Raw genomic sequence first — 14,444 nt, 5'->3', positions numbered from 1 at the left:
TTTTTTTTTTTAAATTGGGGGTTTCTTCGTGACTCATACTTTTCAGACGTTAGCGTTATAAGCTATACATTGATAGTCTGGATTCCAGGTCATTTCTATAAAATGTGATTTATTGAACAGCATACGGATAACAATATTACAAAGAAACTGATGCATCCTGATTGCTTAATATAAAGACTGCAGATAGGTTTGAAGATAAATGGCATTCCTCCATAGAAAGCAACACACTTGTGTCTTGGCCCCTTTAAGAGCACTTAATGTGCTCATTATGATTTACATCTGAGCATTTTCCACAGCGCTCTTAACTATGGTGAGCTGCTATAGCCTTTTCCCTCTGGGAATGCTAACGATGGTGGGCGACAGGACTGTACACTTAAATGCAGGTCTGTTTGCCTTGCCAGTAAAGCCCATTTGAGTTGAGCTGAATTAGAAAGTCTCCTTGCCTTAATGCTTAACCTGCTGAAACCTACTCCAGTCCAGTTGTGCTGTCGTATGTTTCACCACATGGCTCATGTTGATGACATTTTATATGTAAATTTAACACTGAATTATTACGCAAACAAGTTTTTGGATGCAAGCCAGGAGCATCTGGGTTCTCCTCTGAAGCCTAATAATAATAATATCAGCTGACTGATCTGGGTGTGTTTCAGTTGGCCAGACTGACTGACTGGAGACTGCCATACACTGGAACAAGATGCACCTGTATCCAAGAACTTGGAAAGAAGGAAGCTCTCTTACTTTTTAGTGTCTTTGGAAAACCCCTGAAATGTGTCGTGAAGAGTGAATTATTTGTGTGTGGGAGGCAGTGAAAAGGAAGCCATGTGTTTAACAGTAAAGGTGGGGTAAGAATGTGAATACTGCAAATTATTTTTTGATCACTTCCTCTTTCAGCTTGTCAGCCAGATGTTTTCTCTTCTGCAGCTTCTTCCTCTCCTCAGCAGATATCGCCTGTGGAGAGAGCCCAGACCAATCAGTCAGGTTAACTTAACTTCAGAAAATATAATCACCACAAAATGTTTGAGGGGGGGCGGTGGAGTAAAAGGCAACGAAACAGTACTGAAATACAAGACAGCACACAGGGTTACACGTATTAACTAGACCACTAAATGAAAGCAGCTGGGGCAGGAAAACGTTGCTTTCACTGTATCGATAAAGCTTGAAACGTGTAAAAAGGTTTGGATGATAAACTCAACCAGGACCATATATAACATATCTGCAGCACATGTATATCATTCCACAGTGGAAATTTCTCATCACTTTTTGGCTGGAATAAGCAGTTTGAGTTAGCTACAGTGAGTACAACAGAAGCAGAAAGGACAGCCGGAGCAACACTAGCTGAGAATGAGTCCATGTGTTCACACCAGACAAGCAGCTGATGGATCACCTTCTGTTTGGAGGAATTAGCAGAGTGTTGTGTTGGAGAAGGAGGCAGAGGACGGGTACTGGCCCCATTGCTCTGGGACTGCCCCACTGCCTCCTGACAGGCCGCACCCGGTCAGATACAAGCAGAGCCCAGTACCCAGTGAGTAATTATGGAGGAAAGAAAATTAGGAGTCAAATATGAGTTTAAGAAATGGGGAAGAATAAAGAATTCAATGATCTCACACACATAAAAACAGTGAACTAACTATCACATCTAGACTTCTAGATCCTGACGTAGTCAGGATGATCACAAGCATTGTTAAATGGATATGAACTTCAATTGGAGGAATTGTTTTCAGGTCCATGTTTCAATCTGTATTAAATGTGCCCACATGTTAGAAATGTAATCCTGACCTCTGACCTTTTCATGAGAGGAGGCGTGGCAGGAACAGACAGTAATTACCGGGGTGGTGGTGGGTGCTGGCGTGGGGCTTGTGGGTGGCTCCTCTGTTGTGGTTGCCTGCTTGTTTTTCTGCTGCTCTCTCTTCAGTGCGTGCAGCTTGTCACGCTGCTGTCGAAGATACGCTGCCCTCTGCTGGAGCTGCTCCTGCTGTGACGCTGACAACTCCTGGAGGTAAGAGGTGGTGAGGAAGAAACGAGGAGTAAAGGCTGAATTCCACTACCACTCAGATAAAGCATCCTCACATATTAGACTTTAGAAAATAGTAAGACAGATCCCCATTAAAGAGTTTCTTCAGTTGGTCAAAAATATTCTACCATAGAATTCTTTTTTCTACTGTGCTAATCAGAGCAAGTGAAGGGAAGAACAGCTGTGTCAATGCATTTATGGGTATTTATTAGCTCAATAAAAAACAACAAGCATGAAAGACACACAATAATATACAGATGTTACAGATGGGGTGTTGTCGCTAACAGACTCACAGTAAACGGCTTAGAGAAGCCAGCCTCCCTGTGCGCCTCCTCCAGCCATGTCTCAGCCGTCTGGTTGCTGCTGCTCTGCGTCTTGGTTTGAGGACTGCTGCTGGCATGGGGCTCATCACACTTTACTGGAGCTCTCACAGCAGGAAGGACTCTGGACTCCACAGTCTTACTGCCACAGTCTGAACACATGTACAAAGAAGTTTTTAATAGCTTTTGAGTATCTTAATTTGTTTATAAAAATATGCTGACAGCAAATAGTAATTCAACTCCACTATACTATTGTTTGATCTTAACGAGGTCTTCTCCAAGATTACAATAAAACAATTCAACAGCTAAGTGTGACAGGGGATTTTACAAGACAAAAGGAAGAGCTGGTGCTGATTTACCTGGTTTAGCTGAGGATCCGATCTTAGCTGCACTTTTCCCATCTCCTCCTTCAGGGGCAGCTGTCTTCCTCTGCTCACTTATAATGGACTTGCCATTGACCTGGAGGAAGGGACCCACTGCCAATGATGTTTTACAGATGACACAAACACTGCACAAATTCAGCACACTATTGCAACATGCCAATAAAGGAAAGCAAAAGTCACACCACCATCTAAAGTCTGCAGATTGCACACAGCAGTCTAAAAGATTTTCTGGATACTGAAAAGTCAAGATTTTTACTTGACATGTTTATGTCTTCTTTTGCTGATACCTGACCAGACATGACCAGAACTCGCCCTCTGAAAGTTGAGCTCACATTAATAACAAACTGATCAGAGGAAATCTAACTGGTGAACAACTTGTATGGTATGTTACAACTAAAACTACAAAACCACTACACACTATGTTATGAAAATCCTCTTTGTGCTCTCAGGATGCACTGATTGGTTTTGAATTTCAGTATTAACAGGCGAATGATGACAAAAATCCAATAAAAACAATTCAAAAGCATTCAATTTTACACTTGGGCCTTCCAGATACACGCTGAAATGGTACTAATGCATCCTCAGAGAACTGTAAGGTCAGTGCATAAAGTGATGCTACGTGGATGGCTCAGTTACCAGATTTAATTCAGTGTTTCCGTTCACTAGTGTGGTGAGGTGACCATTACTGCCACTGCTGCTGCTGTCACCTTTCTCCTCAGCTTTGGCCTTAGCATGGAATAAGTAGCGGAATGAAGAAAGTGTCAAATGATATAAGATATGGCTTGAGGGGGAAATAATAACTGTTAAACATATCAAGGACTATATGAGTATGGATGGAAGTTCATGTTGCACAAAAAGTATAACAGGGTCCATATGACCTTCCACAGCTCGGCTGGTCAACAGATGCTGTACCTTGACAGTACTGATTTCCTGGCTGGAAGCAGAGCTGGAAATGAGCTGTTTGCTGCTCTCTGCCATTGGGTTGTCAGAGCAGCCACTGGAGGTGGAACCAACCTCTTCCTCTAACAGCACCCTCCTGGACATTTCCTCATCATACTCTTCTTTTGATTTTCTAAGCACAGAGAAGCAGGGGAGAAAAAGGTGGGCAGTTGTATCAGTTTCCCATGGTTAACTGTTTGAATTTTCCTCTGGGTGCTCTGGTTTCCTCCCACCGTCCAAAGACGTGTAGGTCGATTGGTGACTCTAAATTGTGAGTGTGAGCTGTGTGAGTGGTTGTTGGTCTCTGTGTGTTGGCCCTATGATGGTATAGTGACCTGTCCAGGGTGTACTCCACCCTCACCCAGTGTGAGCTGAAATTGTCTCTGAAATGGATAAGCAGTAGAAGATGAATGAATGAGAGTGTGAATTCGCTGGAACAAATGTAATTTCTTCATCAAAGCCTGCTATTGGTCCTGCTACAGAGCCTTTGGGCTGTTTCAGATAGTGTCTGGTAACCCAGGTGTGATAATATCCATGTTAATCTAGAGTTACATTTTGTGGTGCATCCAGCACAAAGATAGAAGAATAAAACACATAAGGGATTTTCCATGCTCCATGGCCTAGCTTGCTTACAGATCCTTTAATTTGATTTATTTAACAACTTTAATCGCCTTTGGTGAGACTTCCGCAAAACAGTTCCTGGCAGGTGTACAGCCAGATATACATATACACATAAATACTGTATTACATTTTAAAATGGGGAAGAAGAGGGACAGAACAGGGTGTTAATGATGTGATAAGTATTGGATTAAAGAGTACGTTTAAGCTCTCAAACAGCAGTGAAAGTCAACAATTAACTAGTCAGGCACTTTGCGGCCTGTTCATTCAACTGATAATTATTGGTATCCACTCAGCTGGCAATTTGTTTGGGACATCTCCTGAAACTGATGTAGTCACCCTAAGAATACTTCATGGAGGTTATAATGTTAGGTTTGTAATAAAATTTTTATAGAGCTGTACTACATTACACAGCCTACCTTCAGTGACATAAATGGGTTAGACAAAATTACAGAAATGTAAGCAAGATTGTATTGACAGCATACAAAACAAGAAAATTAATATCTGAGGTTTCCCAATGTTTATTTATTCAGATTGAGAGGAACTGAAACTCCTGGTGATTTGGGAGGCAGGAATAGCTGGATAATTCAGTGCTGATAAGCAGCAAGGGTATCCCAGCAAGATAAAGGGGATGAAAGTACTATTTTCTTAGTTGCTTGTTTAGTGTCAATCCCTCCAACCTAAATTAGCTGGACTGTAAGGAGCTTAACTGCTACCCTATTAGACTCAATATGTTCTACTAGGTGAAGCTGCCATGAGCAAAATCCCATTTGAGAACAGTGGAGGGAGCTTTTAGAGACTGAGCCACTTATATGCAACAGACACCTATAGAAACTGTGGACATGTCAGATCAGTACATGCAGAAAAGCCTTATTAAGACTGAAACATTTATTGTCCAGAACTGCAAGGCAATACAGAGATTGAGTTTTTGTGGTATACCAATCAAACCAGTCTTATTATACTGATTTTCATTTTATAATTGAGGATGTGAAATGTCATTCACACCAGCATATATGGGTTTGTGTGTGAGTGAGAGAGAGGAAGAGAATTAGACGGAGAGGACGCGCGAGACAAAAAGTCACTTACTTCAGAACCTCCTCCAGGATTTTCATCTCTTGCTGCTGCAGCTCTGTCATCACATCCACACCGTCAGTCAGACACTCTGGCAGGGCCCCTGCACAGAAGCATATCCCAGCAGTGATATCAGTTGTGCTTTGCTCCTTTTAAAGTGTGTTTGGGTGAATGTGTTGTGTTAACTAGGCCCACCATTTCTTTCCTTTATCACCCTGAGGGCTTGAAGCTGCAGCTCCATGTTCTTCCGGACCATTAACGAACGAAACATTTGGAAATCATCTGTTGCCAGAACTGGCTGGAATACCACCTGAACAGCAAGAAAATGTCCATGAGACCATGGCAAATCACAGGACCCACAAGACAAAGAACCAAGACTGGCACAACCTCTCAGCGCCTTTGGGTTTGAAGTTTACTGTTAGTGCTTGGTGTCTACACTCATTTCTGGACAAATTCTAGACATAAGTAACTTTGATGAAAGATGTCTGGATATATGGGATTGTCAAACTTTTAGCTATAAAACATAAAATACATATATGCTGAATGGTCTTTTAAGGCCACTGTTCCCCTGTTAGCCTCCAGCAGATCCGAACAGGATGGACTGTACTTCTATTATGCTAGACATCTGATTTAAGGCAATTCAAAAATGACACTAGGTACCAACAGTGTGGTACTCGGGCATCCTACAGCCAATGCACTGGGCCCTACCTATGCGAGTAAGTCTTGACCCAACCCATATACACATTTAGCTCTCAGTTCAATTGGGTCATCAGCTTCTCAGTCTCCACACTCAGCTTCTCTCTCCTCTTCCCCTCTTGACAGTTGTCCCTCTTATCCCATACTTTTTCTGTCTGAAGCTCAAAGTTACAGTGTATCCTGTTTCTATGAGTAATTTAATCAAAGGAGACAGTCTGCTACAGTAGAAAAGTTTGAAGAGAAATTACACTGTAACACATTTCTCTGCAACTTGCTCATGGCACCCCACTTGTAATTCTGATCTGAATCTCCATTTCTGCCAATCAAGCACAGCCATATCACACCTATTGATCAATGCCAAATAAAATCTAAGGATAGACAATAAAATGTAAAACTGTAACTAAGATTATCTTGAAATTGTCATTCCACGTACTTTCATTTTGTGTGGTAATATGCCTCAATCAGCCTTAGTGAGAAGTCACAACTTGAAAGACACACTTGCCCAAGTGTAATGGGACAACAAACAGGTGACGGCCAGTGGCCACGATCATCAGAGTTGATTATGCTTATGAGAAGTCCACCTATGTTTGATGACTGTTCAAAGACAAGGTTTAAGTTTCAACCTTTCTGCCACCTTTTCAGAGCCTCCGTAAGTCCTAACAGGTTACCACCAGGACAACAACTGCAATGTTTGACTAAAGTGTCAAAACTGGCAACAGCATTAACAAGAACTGTACAGTTTTATGTACAGTTATGAAAACATTAACAATTCTGTGTATGAGTGCGTGAAGTCAGAATGATGACATTTATAGAGAAAATTGGCCATGATGTGTCTCGACAGGGATTTGTGAACAGAGATACCTGCAGAGTTTTGGACTTGGCATAAGGAGAGGTGCATGCAGTCAGAAACTGCTGCTCATTGATGCCAACTTCCTGCATGTAATTCTCTAACAGCTTCTCCACCTACAAAAGCAAAGCAGATTACATCATTCCAGTTTGATGAATCAGCAAAATAAAACCACCCCTCAGAGTAATGTTGGTACAATGACAATGCATGAAAATAAGCAACTACTTTAACATCTTTAACCGTTGCAGATGCAAGACGGTACTCACCAGGTTCTTATACTGCTGATGGATTTCTGTGTATGATAATTTATTTTCATCTTCGGCATCAAAAACTGAAAAAAAAAAAACTTTAAGATTTTATACATGCACACAGGAGACATCTGCAAATATTTAATTTTAAATGCCAATCGATCTGATTTCATCTTAGTTCGTTTCCCAGTGTTACCTACTTTCATCGTAGTCTCACCGAACATTACTTTGCCTAGGCTACATCATGCTTCTTCATGCTCATCTGTGCCATATGCCAATAAGTGTCGAAACCAGCGACGTGAGATTCTGATCGGCTCGCATCGAGAAAGCGTTAACAAGCGTTGAAACACAACCGCAAAACAATTACAGTCTGATGTTAGCTCTAGCTTAGCCCAGCGAGCTAACGGTTGAAGAGGGGCTTTAATAACGGCACTGTGCGCCCAGACGGAGAAACGTTGTGTCGTGACTTCTCCGTTTTTACCTGTGCATTTGTTTTCCATAAAGTCGGTGACAGGGATGACCCACTCGGGACTCCCCAGGTAGCCAACGATGCTCTCCACCACCCATTCACTGTCATCCTCAGCCATGTTGGCTGCTGCTGGGTCACGTTAGCAACAAGAGCGGCCGCACGGCGAACTTCTTCAGGTCGGCACGTCCAGCTCCGCCGGGGCACGAACACACACAACCCACACAAATGGGAAGAGACATCTGGTGGACGGTCCTTCATAAACCAGTCCCCATTGGACGGCCGAGTTACCTAGAATGGACGCTTCCCGAGCAGAAATGCGCACTCATGAATTTACAGCCCAGAGAGGTGACGCCTAATCGGTTGCTTGGTAACTGTTACGTCAGTCCCCTGGAGCGCCAGCCCAAACAGGTCCAGGATCAGCGCGGCTGGGTTAGCTTTTATTTTATTTAATTTAATTTTATTTATTTTTTTACATTTTTGCATTTTTTCTATTTTATCCATCTATTCAATTTACGGCTCAGCAATCAATCTCATATTCGCTGACAGACTTTATTTTAATTTATTTTGTCGGAACATGCGGACTGTTCCTCTGTTCTGATCGGGGAGGACAGTTTTTAAAAGCGTGAGGTCAGAGCTACTATCAAACAATTTTATTTGCCCGTTTCGTCATTTTATTTTAGAAAGAAAACACAATAAGAATACAATTACAATACACACTATTGTTCAATCATCTTATTTGGATTCAATTAATATTTTTGTGTAAACTTCAGCAGGGGTGTGTTCAACAAATCGCTGATTTTGTTCGTGCTGGAAATGTAAATCAGGTATAACGCATTATGACCTATTGCAGGGGATTTTCTTTGGCAGGATTTTTACAGTGTAATATCAATCAATCCATAAAAACTCCATGAAGGACAGACGCCCAGTCCACAGCTGAGGAGAAAACGTCGTCCCTCGGGTCGTTTCTCATCATCTCGCTGTCACAATGTCAACAGCAACTCTTGAATGTTTATATGAGAGAGCAGTAAAACTGTGTTTCAAATAATAATAATAATAATAATAATAATAATAATAATAATAACATAAATATGGACACAGATCTCTGTTTAAAGCTCCTTCTTAAAGTGAGAGGGGGTGCGTGGTTTTCAGGCGCTGTGGCTTAGTTGGTTAAAGCGCCTGTCTAGTAAACAGGAGATCCTGGGTTCGAATCCCAGCAGTGCCTCATTTTAAGGACAACGAGATGAATCGCTGCCAGCTGCTGAGCCTTGCCACGAAGAAAACTGCGCAAAAAACATTTCCTGCATGGACAATTGCTAATTCAATTTGTTAACAATAATTAAGGAGCTGTAACAGCAGTGTAGATTCTCTGTAGGTTTGTTAGGAAAATCTTGCCCATTGCCATGATGATGGAAAGGTTACAATCCTCTGGCCAATTCACGGTCTGCAGTCCTTTCACATCTGCTTTTAGTATTTAGTATAATTAACTTGGGATTGCAGTGTAACTTTGTTCAAAGCACCTGTCCAGTAAACACAAGCTAATGCTGTTGCCAGTTTTGACACTTTAGTCAAACGTTGCAGTTGTTTGTCCTGGTGGTAACCTGTTAGGACTTACGGAGGCTCTGAAAAGGTGGCAGAAAGGTTGAAACTTAAACCTTGTCTTTGAACAGTCATCAAACATAGGTGGACTTCTCATAAGCATAATCAACTCTGATGATCGTGGCCACTGGCCGTCACCTGTTTGTTGTCCCATTACACTTGGGCAAGTGTGTCTTTCAAGTTGTGACTTCTCACTAAAGCTGATTGAGGCATATTACCACACAAAATGAAAGTACGTGGAATGACAATTTCAAGATAATCTTAGTTACAGTTTTACATTTTATTGTCTATCCTTAGATTTTATTTGGCATTGATCAATAGGTGTGATATGGCTGTGCTTGATTGGCAGAAATGGAGATTCAGATCAGAATTACAAGTGGGGTGCCATGAGCAAGTTGCAGAGAAATGTGTTACAGTGTAATTTCTCTTCAAACTTTTCTACTGTAGCAGACTGTCTCCTTTGATTAAATTACTCATAGAAACAGGATACACTGTAACTTTGAGCTTCAGACAGAAAAAGTATGGGATAAGAGGGACAACTGTCAAGAGGGGAAGAGGAGAGAGAAGCTGAGTGTGGAGACTGAGAAGCTGATGACCCAATTGAACTGAGAGCTAAATGTGTATATGGGTTGGGTCAAGACTTACTCGCATAGATAGGGCCCAGTGCATTGGCTGTAGGATGCCCGAGTACCACACTGTTGGTACCTAGTGTCATTTTTGAATTGCCTTAAATCAGATGTCTAGCATAATAGAAGTACAGTCCATCCTGTTCGGATCTGCTGGAGGCTAACAGGGGAACAGTGGCCTTAAAAGACCATTCAGCATATATGTATTTTATGTTTTATAGCTAAAAGTTAGACAATCCCATATATCCAGACATCTTTCATCAAAGTTACTTATGTCTAGAATTTGTCCAGAAATGAGTGTAGACACCAAGCACTAACAGTAAACTTCAAACCCAAAGGCGCTGAGAGGTTGTGCCAGTCTTGGTTCTTTGTCTTGTGGGTCCTGTGATTTGCCATGGTCTCATGGACATTTTCTTGCTGTTCAGGTGGTATTCCAGCCAGTTCTGGCAACAGATGATTTCCAAATGTTTCGTTCGTTAATGGTCCGGAAGAACATGGAGCTGCAGCTTCAAGCCCTCAGGGTGATAAAGGAAAGAAATGGTGGGCCTAGTTAACACAACACATTCACCCAAACACACTTTAAAAGGAGCAAAGCACAACTGATATCACTGCTGGGATATGCTTCTGTGCAGGGGCCCTGCCAGAGTGTCTGACTGACGGTGTGGATGTGATGACAGAGCTGCAGCAGCAAGAGATGAAAATCCTGGAGGAGGTTCTGAAGTAAGTGACTTTTTGTCTCGCGCGTCCTCTCCGTCTAATTCTCTTCCTCTCTCTCACTCACACACAAACCCATATATGCTGGTGTGAATGACATTTCACATCCTCAATTATAAAATGAAAATCAGTATAATAAGACTGTGATTGCAGTGTAACTTTGTTCAAAGCACCTGTCCAGTAAACACAAGCTCCTTGGTTCAGATCACTTATACCAGATTCTGTTGATGACTTGTAAAAATAACAAGACAAAATGTAGGAGCACGCAGTTCAATGGTTTCGCAGTTTCTCACTGGTTTTGTTAGATTTGTCCAGTCCTGTACAATGATGACACAGCACTGATAAACTTCTCTGCTTTTCCATCACCTTTTAGTAATAAATCAGCTCAGTTGGAGATCTGGTGGAGAAAACCAAAAACTTGGTTTAAGAACATTAAGAACAAAAGAAGGCGAAATTATTTGGTTGGGGTAAGTCATGTTGCTTATTAAAGGAACATTTGTTTCAATGGAAACCAATTAAAATTGCTTGAACTTCATCCCACTCACACAGACACACAGAAACAAGAAGCTATAAGTAATTAGCATTTTTTATTAAGAGTAAAAATCTTGCAATATATAATTCAGTAATGTGCATTAACAAGGATATTCAATAAATATACATTCCTTCTGTATTTTAAAGGTAAATCAGATTTCATTAATATCATCTCTTGAAAGACTCATTAGTTGTGCACAGGTCATAAAGGCAGGGCATGCAAACAGTGGTCTTGCCGAAAGAAATTCAACAGAATAAAGGTAGGCGACATCAAAACGCTTTTACAGTGAGCATCACTGTGTTTAACTATGCAGCTATCTCAAACCCATCTACTCCTCTAACACTTCAAGAAAACACTTTCAAAGAGGGTTCAGTGGAAATTTTTTCTGTTTCTTTCAGTGTCATTGGAAAGATGGAAACGCATCCAGTGCACAGAGGATACAAAAACATTCTTGTTTTGTTTTCTCTTCTTTTTGCTCACTGGCATGTGGCAGAGTGTAAGCTCTTGCTAAACTTCAAAATGTTGTGTTCTCTGTGTCCAGATATAAAATAGGTCTCTATTGAAAACATACCATCAAACGTCTAGTTCTGGCTCATGCAAAGTGGAAAAAGAATAAACAAATTAAAGGGGTAAAGGACATGACGACCTGGCTACAAGGAACATTCACAGCTATCCCGTGCCCATATAATTATCAGATACAATAGCAGCAGTAACTAGTGAAACTCACTACAGACAAGCTGTCAGGTTACAAGAAGTACATGGTGGAGATGGAGTGCTTTGTTACAAATGTGGACACTATTCAAGTTCTTCTCACTCTGTATGATGAAACTTTCTACAAATGATACAGGTGGTTGTGTGACCTTTAAAAATTGGGATTGTCAGAGTAATAAATCAGTTTACAGAAAGATGGGCATGACTCTCACAGAAAGAGAGAAAGATGTTAACAGTCAAACATTTGGCATCCTCTTTTATTACAACATATGTTTTATAGATGGCTGTTTTATTTTACCTTGTGTAATTTTACCTTGTATAATTCAATATTATAGTGTATAATATGTATTATATATATAAGAATAACTTTCTCATTCATTGATATCAGAAATATTATTTCAGAATTTTGCAGGAGAATCCCTTACAATCTGCTGTCACTGCTTTCTTTATATTTATATAAAAGACAGTATATATGCACTCATAAATAATCAAATGTCCATGCTATACTGCAGCAGTCATGTGAGCATGATCTTATTCTTGGTCTCATTACATCCCCTAGATGGCAGAAGTTATCCACCTCAACCAGATTACAATTGTCAAAGGGCGTGTTGACTGTCGATGTTCGATCTTCTGCTGGTATTAGAAGGCTTAATACCGTTAGCTGCATGTTTTGTGTCTGTACATAAAGGGAACATGTAATGACAGAAGTCACGTGGCTTATGTTTGACCCGTGGCACAAAAACAGCAGGCACCAATACTGTAAATATTACACTGTACTGTACATAATACATAAACACTCGGCTAAGTGGTAAACAGTATATGATTTCCAATAAAATCAGTAGCAATATTATGTATATTGACAATAAATTCATCACTACTCAAACTGTCCATTACTTTCTTTACGAATCAATCGACTGCTCCATAAATATGGTTTTGTTTTTTGGGTGTGAAATATCTGTTATAAAACAATCACCCATATAATTGTGGATAAATTTTATGATGATTGATAAATCCATTGCTCTTTATATTATTTTACTTCAAAAGCAGTCTCTGTTTTGTTACTGCAGCCAAGCTTTGTACACATTCTGATTGTGAGAGCTTCAGTTTACCAGCACAACTAAATTATTAAATTTCTCCTGCAAATTCAATTCCGGCTAAACACCGAGTACATCATGTTGCTTTTGCATTAAAGCGCTGACAGTGACACCCTGCAAACTGCTGATGAGGGCATCATAATGTGACTATCTCTCTATGTCGCTCCCTCTGGAAGAAGTTTCCTTCTTGTTTAGTTGCAAAATGACAGCAGTGCAATTCAAATGAAAGTTGCTACAAGCATTCAATCAACATACATAACCTTTTCGTTACTATCATTGCTGTACATTAATCTCTAACTCCACCTGGTAAGATCATATATTTTCAGTCACAGGCATGACATTACAGAACACTATGTCCTTGAGGTTAAACTGCAGCAACTGAAAGTGTCAAGCTCTGTTAAAAATTCATTGTATTGATTTGCTTGACAGCAGAGACCCTCTGGCCCCCTTCACTGGCCCTCTTTTGAAAAATGCTCCATTAGTATTTATTCAATAAGTCCCTACATTGCAGTTTTAAGGACACTATAGCTATCCATTCAATGCCTCCTCTTCTAGGATTTGTTTATTGAAACAGCAATGAGTGTCTATAGTGACCTTTTCAGATCAATAGACCTTTTTCCTCCAGGGAAAATATTACAACAGGGAAAAACTATTGTAATGAAGGCTGCAGTTCTGAAATGACCATAGGACATTTGGTTTTATTGAACACAGTAAAATTGATGAATTGTCTAATTCACTTATTACCTTTTTAAAATGAAACATATCAATATCCTCATTCTGTTGTAGAAAGATATATGATGCCTCAAGTCTGAGGTTGTTTCTAATGTTTTGTTATGTTTGTTTTAAAAATCCTTACCACTAATATGTGTTACAAAATATCAGTTCCAAATCAGGTTAAATAGTAAAAAGTTGTTGTATGTCCCATTTGAACTGATCATTTGGCAGGTCCTCCTCAGCTGTTTCCACTCGTTTCATTCCTCCTAAGACAGGTTTCTGCTTGATTTGGCCTTCAATGAGGAGCTGACGTTACTGGTTGTTGTTATTAAGTTTGAACTACTGTTAAATTGCACAGTAACTTACACAGAATAGGGTTAGAGTTAGAATACTGTGCGACAATAACAAACTTATTTACACGAGACTAAAGTACCCACTGTCACTCCGAGTATGTGAAGCAATTCACACACACACCACACAGTGTATGAGCTGTGGGGTTAATCTGCCACATCTTTGGAGTTTATCTTGAATGCTACCTATAGTTAGCATAGCTACGTAGGCTCAATTGCCTCCCATCTCCACATAGGCATGCAGGTGTCGTTCTCCCTTTTAAAGGGTGATAGATAAAGACTGCCCCAAATAATTTCATTGACATATAGTAATTAGGCAATCAATACGATTTCAACAAATATTTTTGCTTGAGAAACCTCAGCAAGGATGAAAAAAGACTGAATGCGTATTAAGGTTGGAAGTGATTACAGTAGTACTTTGTAATCAGAGTCTTAGTATTTTTTCTTAATCAAAAGGTTTTGGCTTCAAATTTAAAGAATCAGTCAAACATGCCAGGCTGGAGAA

The 14,444-nt window shown here is 40.3% G+C and overlaps 1 protein-coding gene and 1 non-coding gene across 3 annotated transcripts; one reads left to right on the top strand and one right to left on the bottom strand.

Moving 5' to 3' along the window:
• Positions 1 to 23: 23 nt before the first annotated feature.
• Positions 24 to 7,942, bottom strand: cfap36 (cilia and flagella associated protein 36). Of its 2 annotated transcripts, XM_029521212.1 has the most exons (11): positions 7,615 to 7,942; positions 7,152 to 7,216; positions 6,900 to 7,001; positions 5,538 to 5,652; positions 5,358 to 5,445; positions 3,627 to 3,786; positions 2,691 to 2,790; positions 2,305 to 2,483; positions 1,826 to 1,990; positions 1,385 to 1,477; positions 24 to 948 (listed from the first exon to the last, which is right to left on the bottom strand). In XM_029521212.1, exons 1-11 carry the CDS (start codon positions 7,718 to 7,720, stop codon positions 865 to 867), a joined length of 1,257 nt encoding a protein of 418 aa, XP_029377072.1. In that variant the 5' UTR covers positions 7,721 to 7,942; the 3' UTR covers positions 24 to 864. The 2 variants fall into 2 exon arrangements, with proteins under 2 accessions (XP_029377072.1, XP_029377073.1); XM_029521213.1 differs by lacking the exon at positions 1,385 to 1,477.
• Positions 7,943 to 8,750: 808 nt separating this feature from the next.
• On the top strand, positions 8,751 to 8,824 carry trnat-agu (transfer RNA threonine (anticodon AGU)). Its single transcript has one exon. It is a non-coding gene; the product is annotated as a tRNA-Thr (tRNA).
• Positions 8,825 to 14,444: the final 5,620 nt, after the last annotated feature.

This window comes from Echeneis naucrates, chromosome 15 (genome assembly GCF_900963305.1).
Source record: "Echeneis naucrates chromosome 15, fEcheNa1.1, whole genome shotgun sequence".
Lineage (NCBI taxonomy): Eukaryota > Metazoa > Chordata > Actinopteri > Carangiformes > Echeneidae > Echeneis > Echeneis naucrates.
Note: the sequence above shows the minus strand (reverse complement) of the source record. Positions and strands in the feature narration are given on the sequence as shown.

Coding starts and splice junctions, on each gene's coding strand:
- cfap36 (XM_029521212.1), bottom strand. CDS start 7,720: ATGGCTGAGGATGACAGTGAATGGGTGGTGGAGAGCATCGTTGGCTAC. Junction 3,787..5,357: donor ATCCTGGAGGAGGTTCTGAA/GTAAGTGACTTT, acceptor CTCTGTGCTTAG/AAAATCAAAAGAAGAGTATG. Junction 2,791..3,626: donor AGGAAATCAGTACTGTCAAG/GTACAGCATCTG, acceptor CCCTTCCTCCAG/GTCAATGGCAAGTCCATTAT.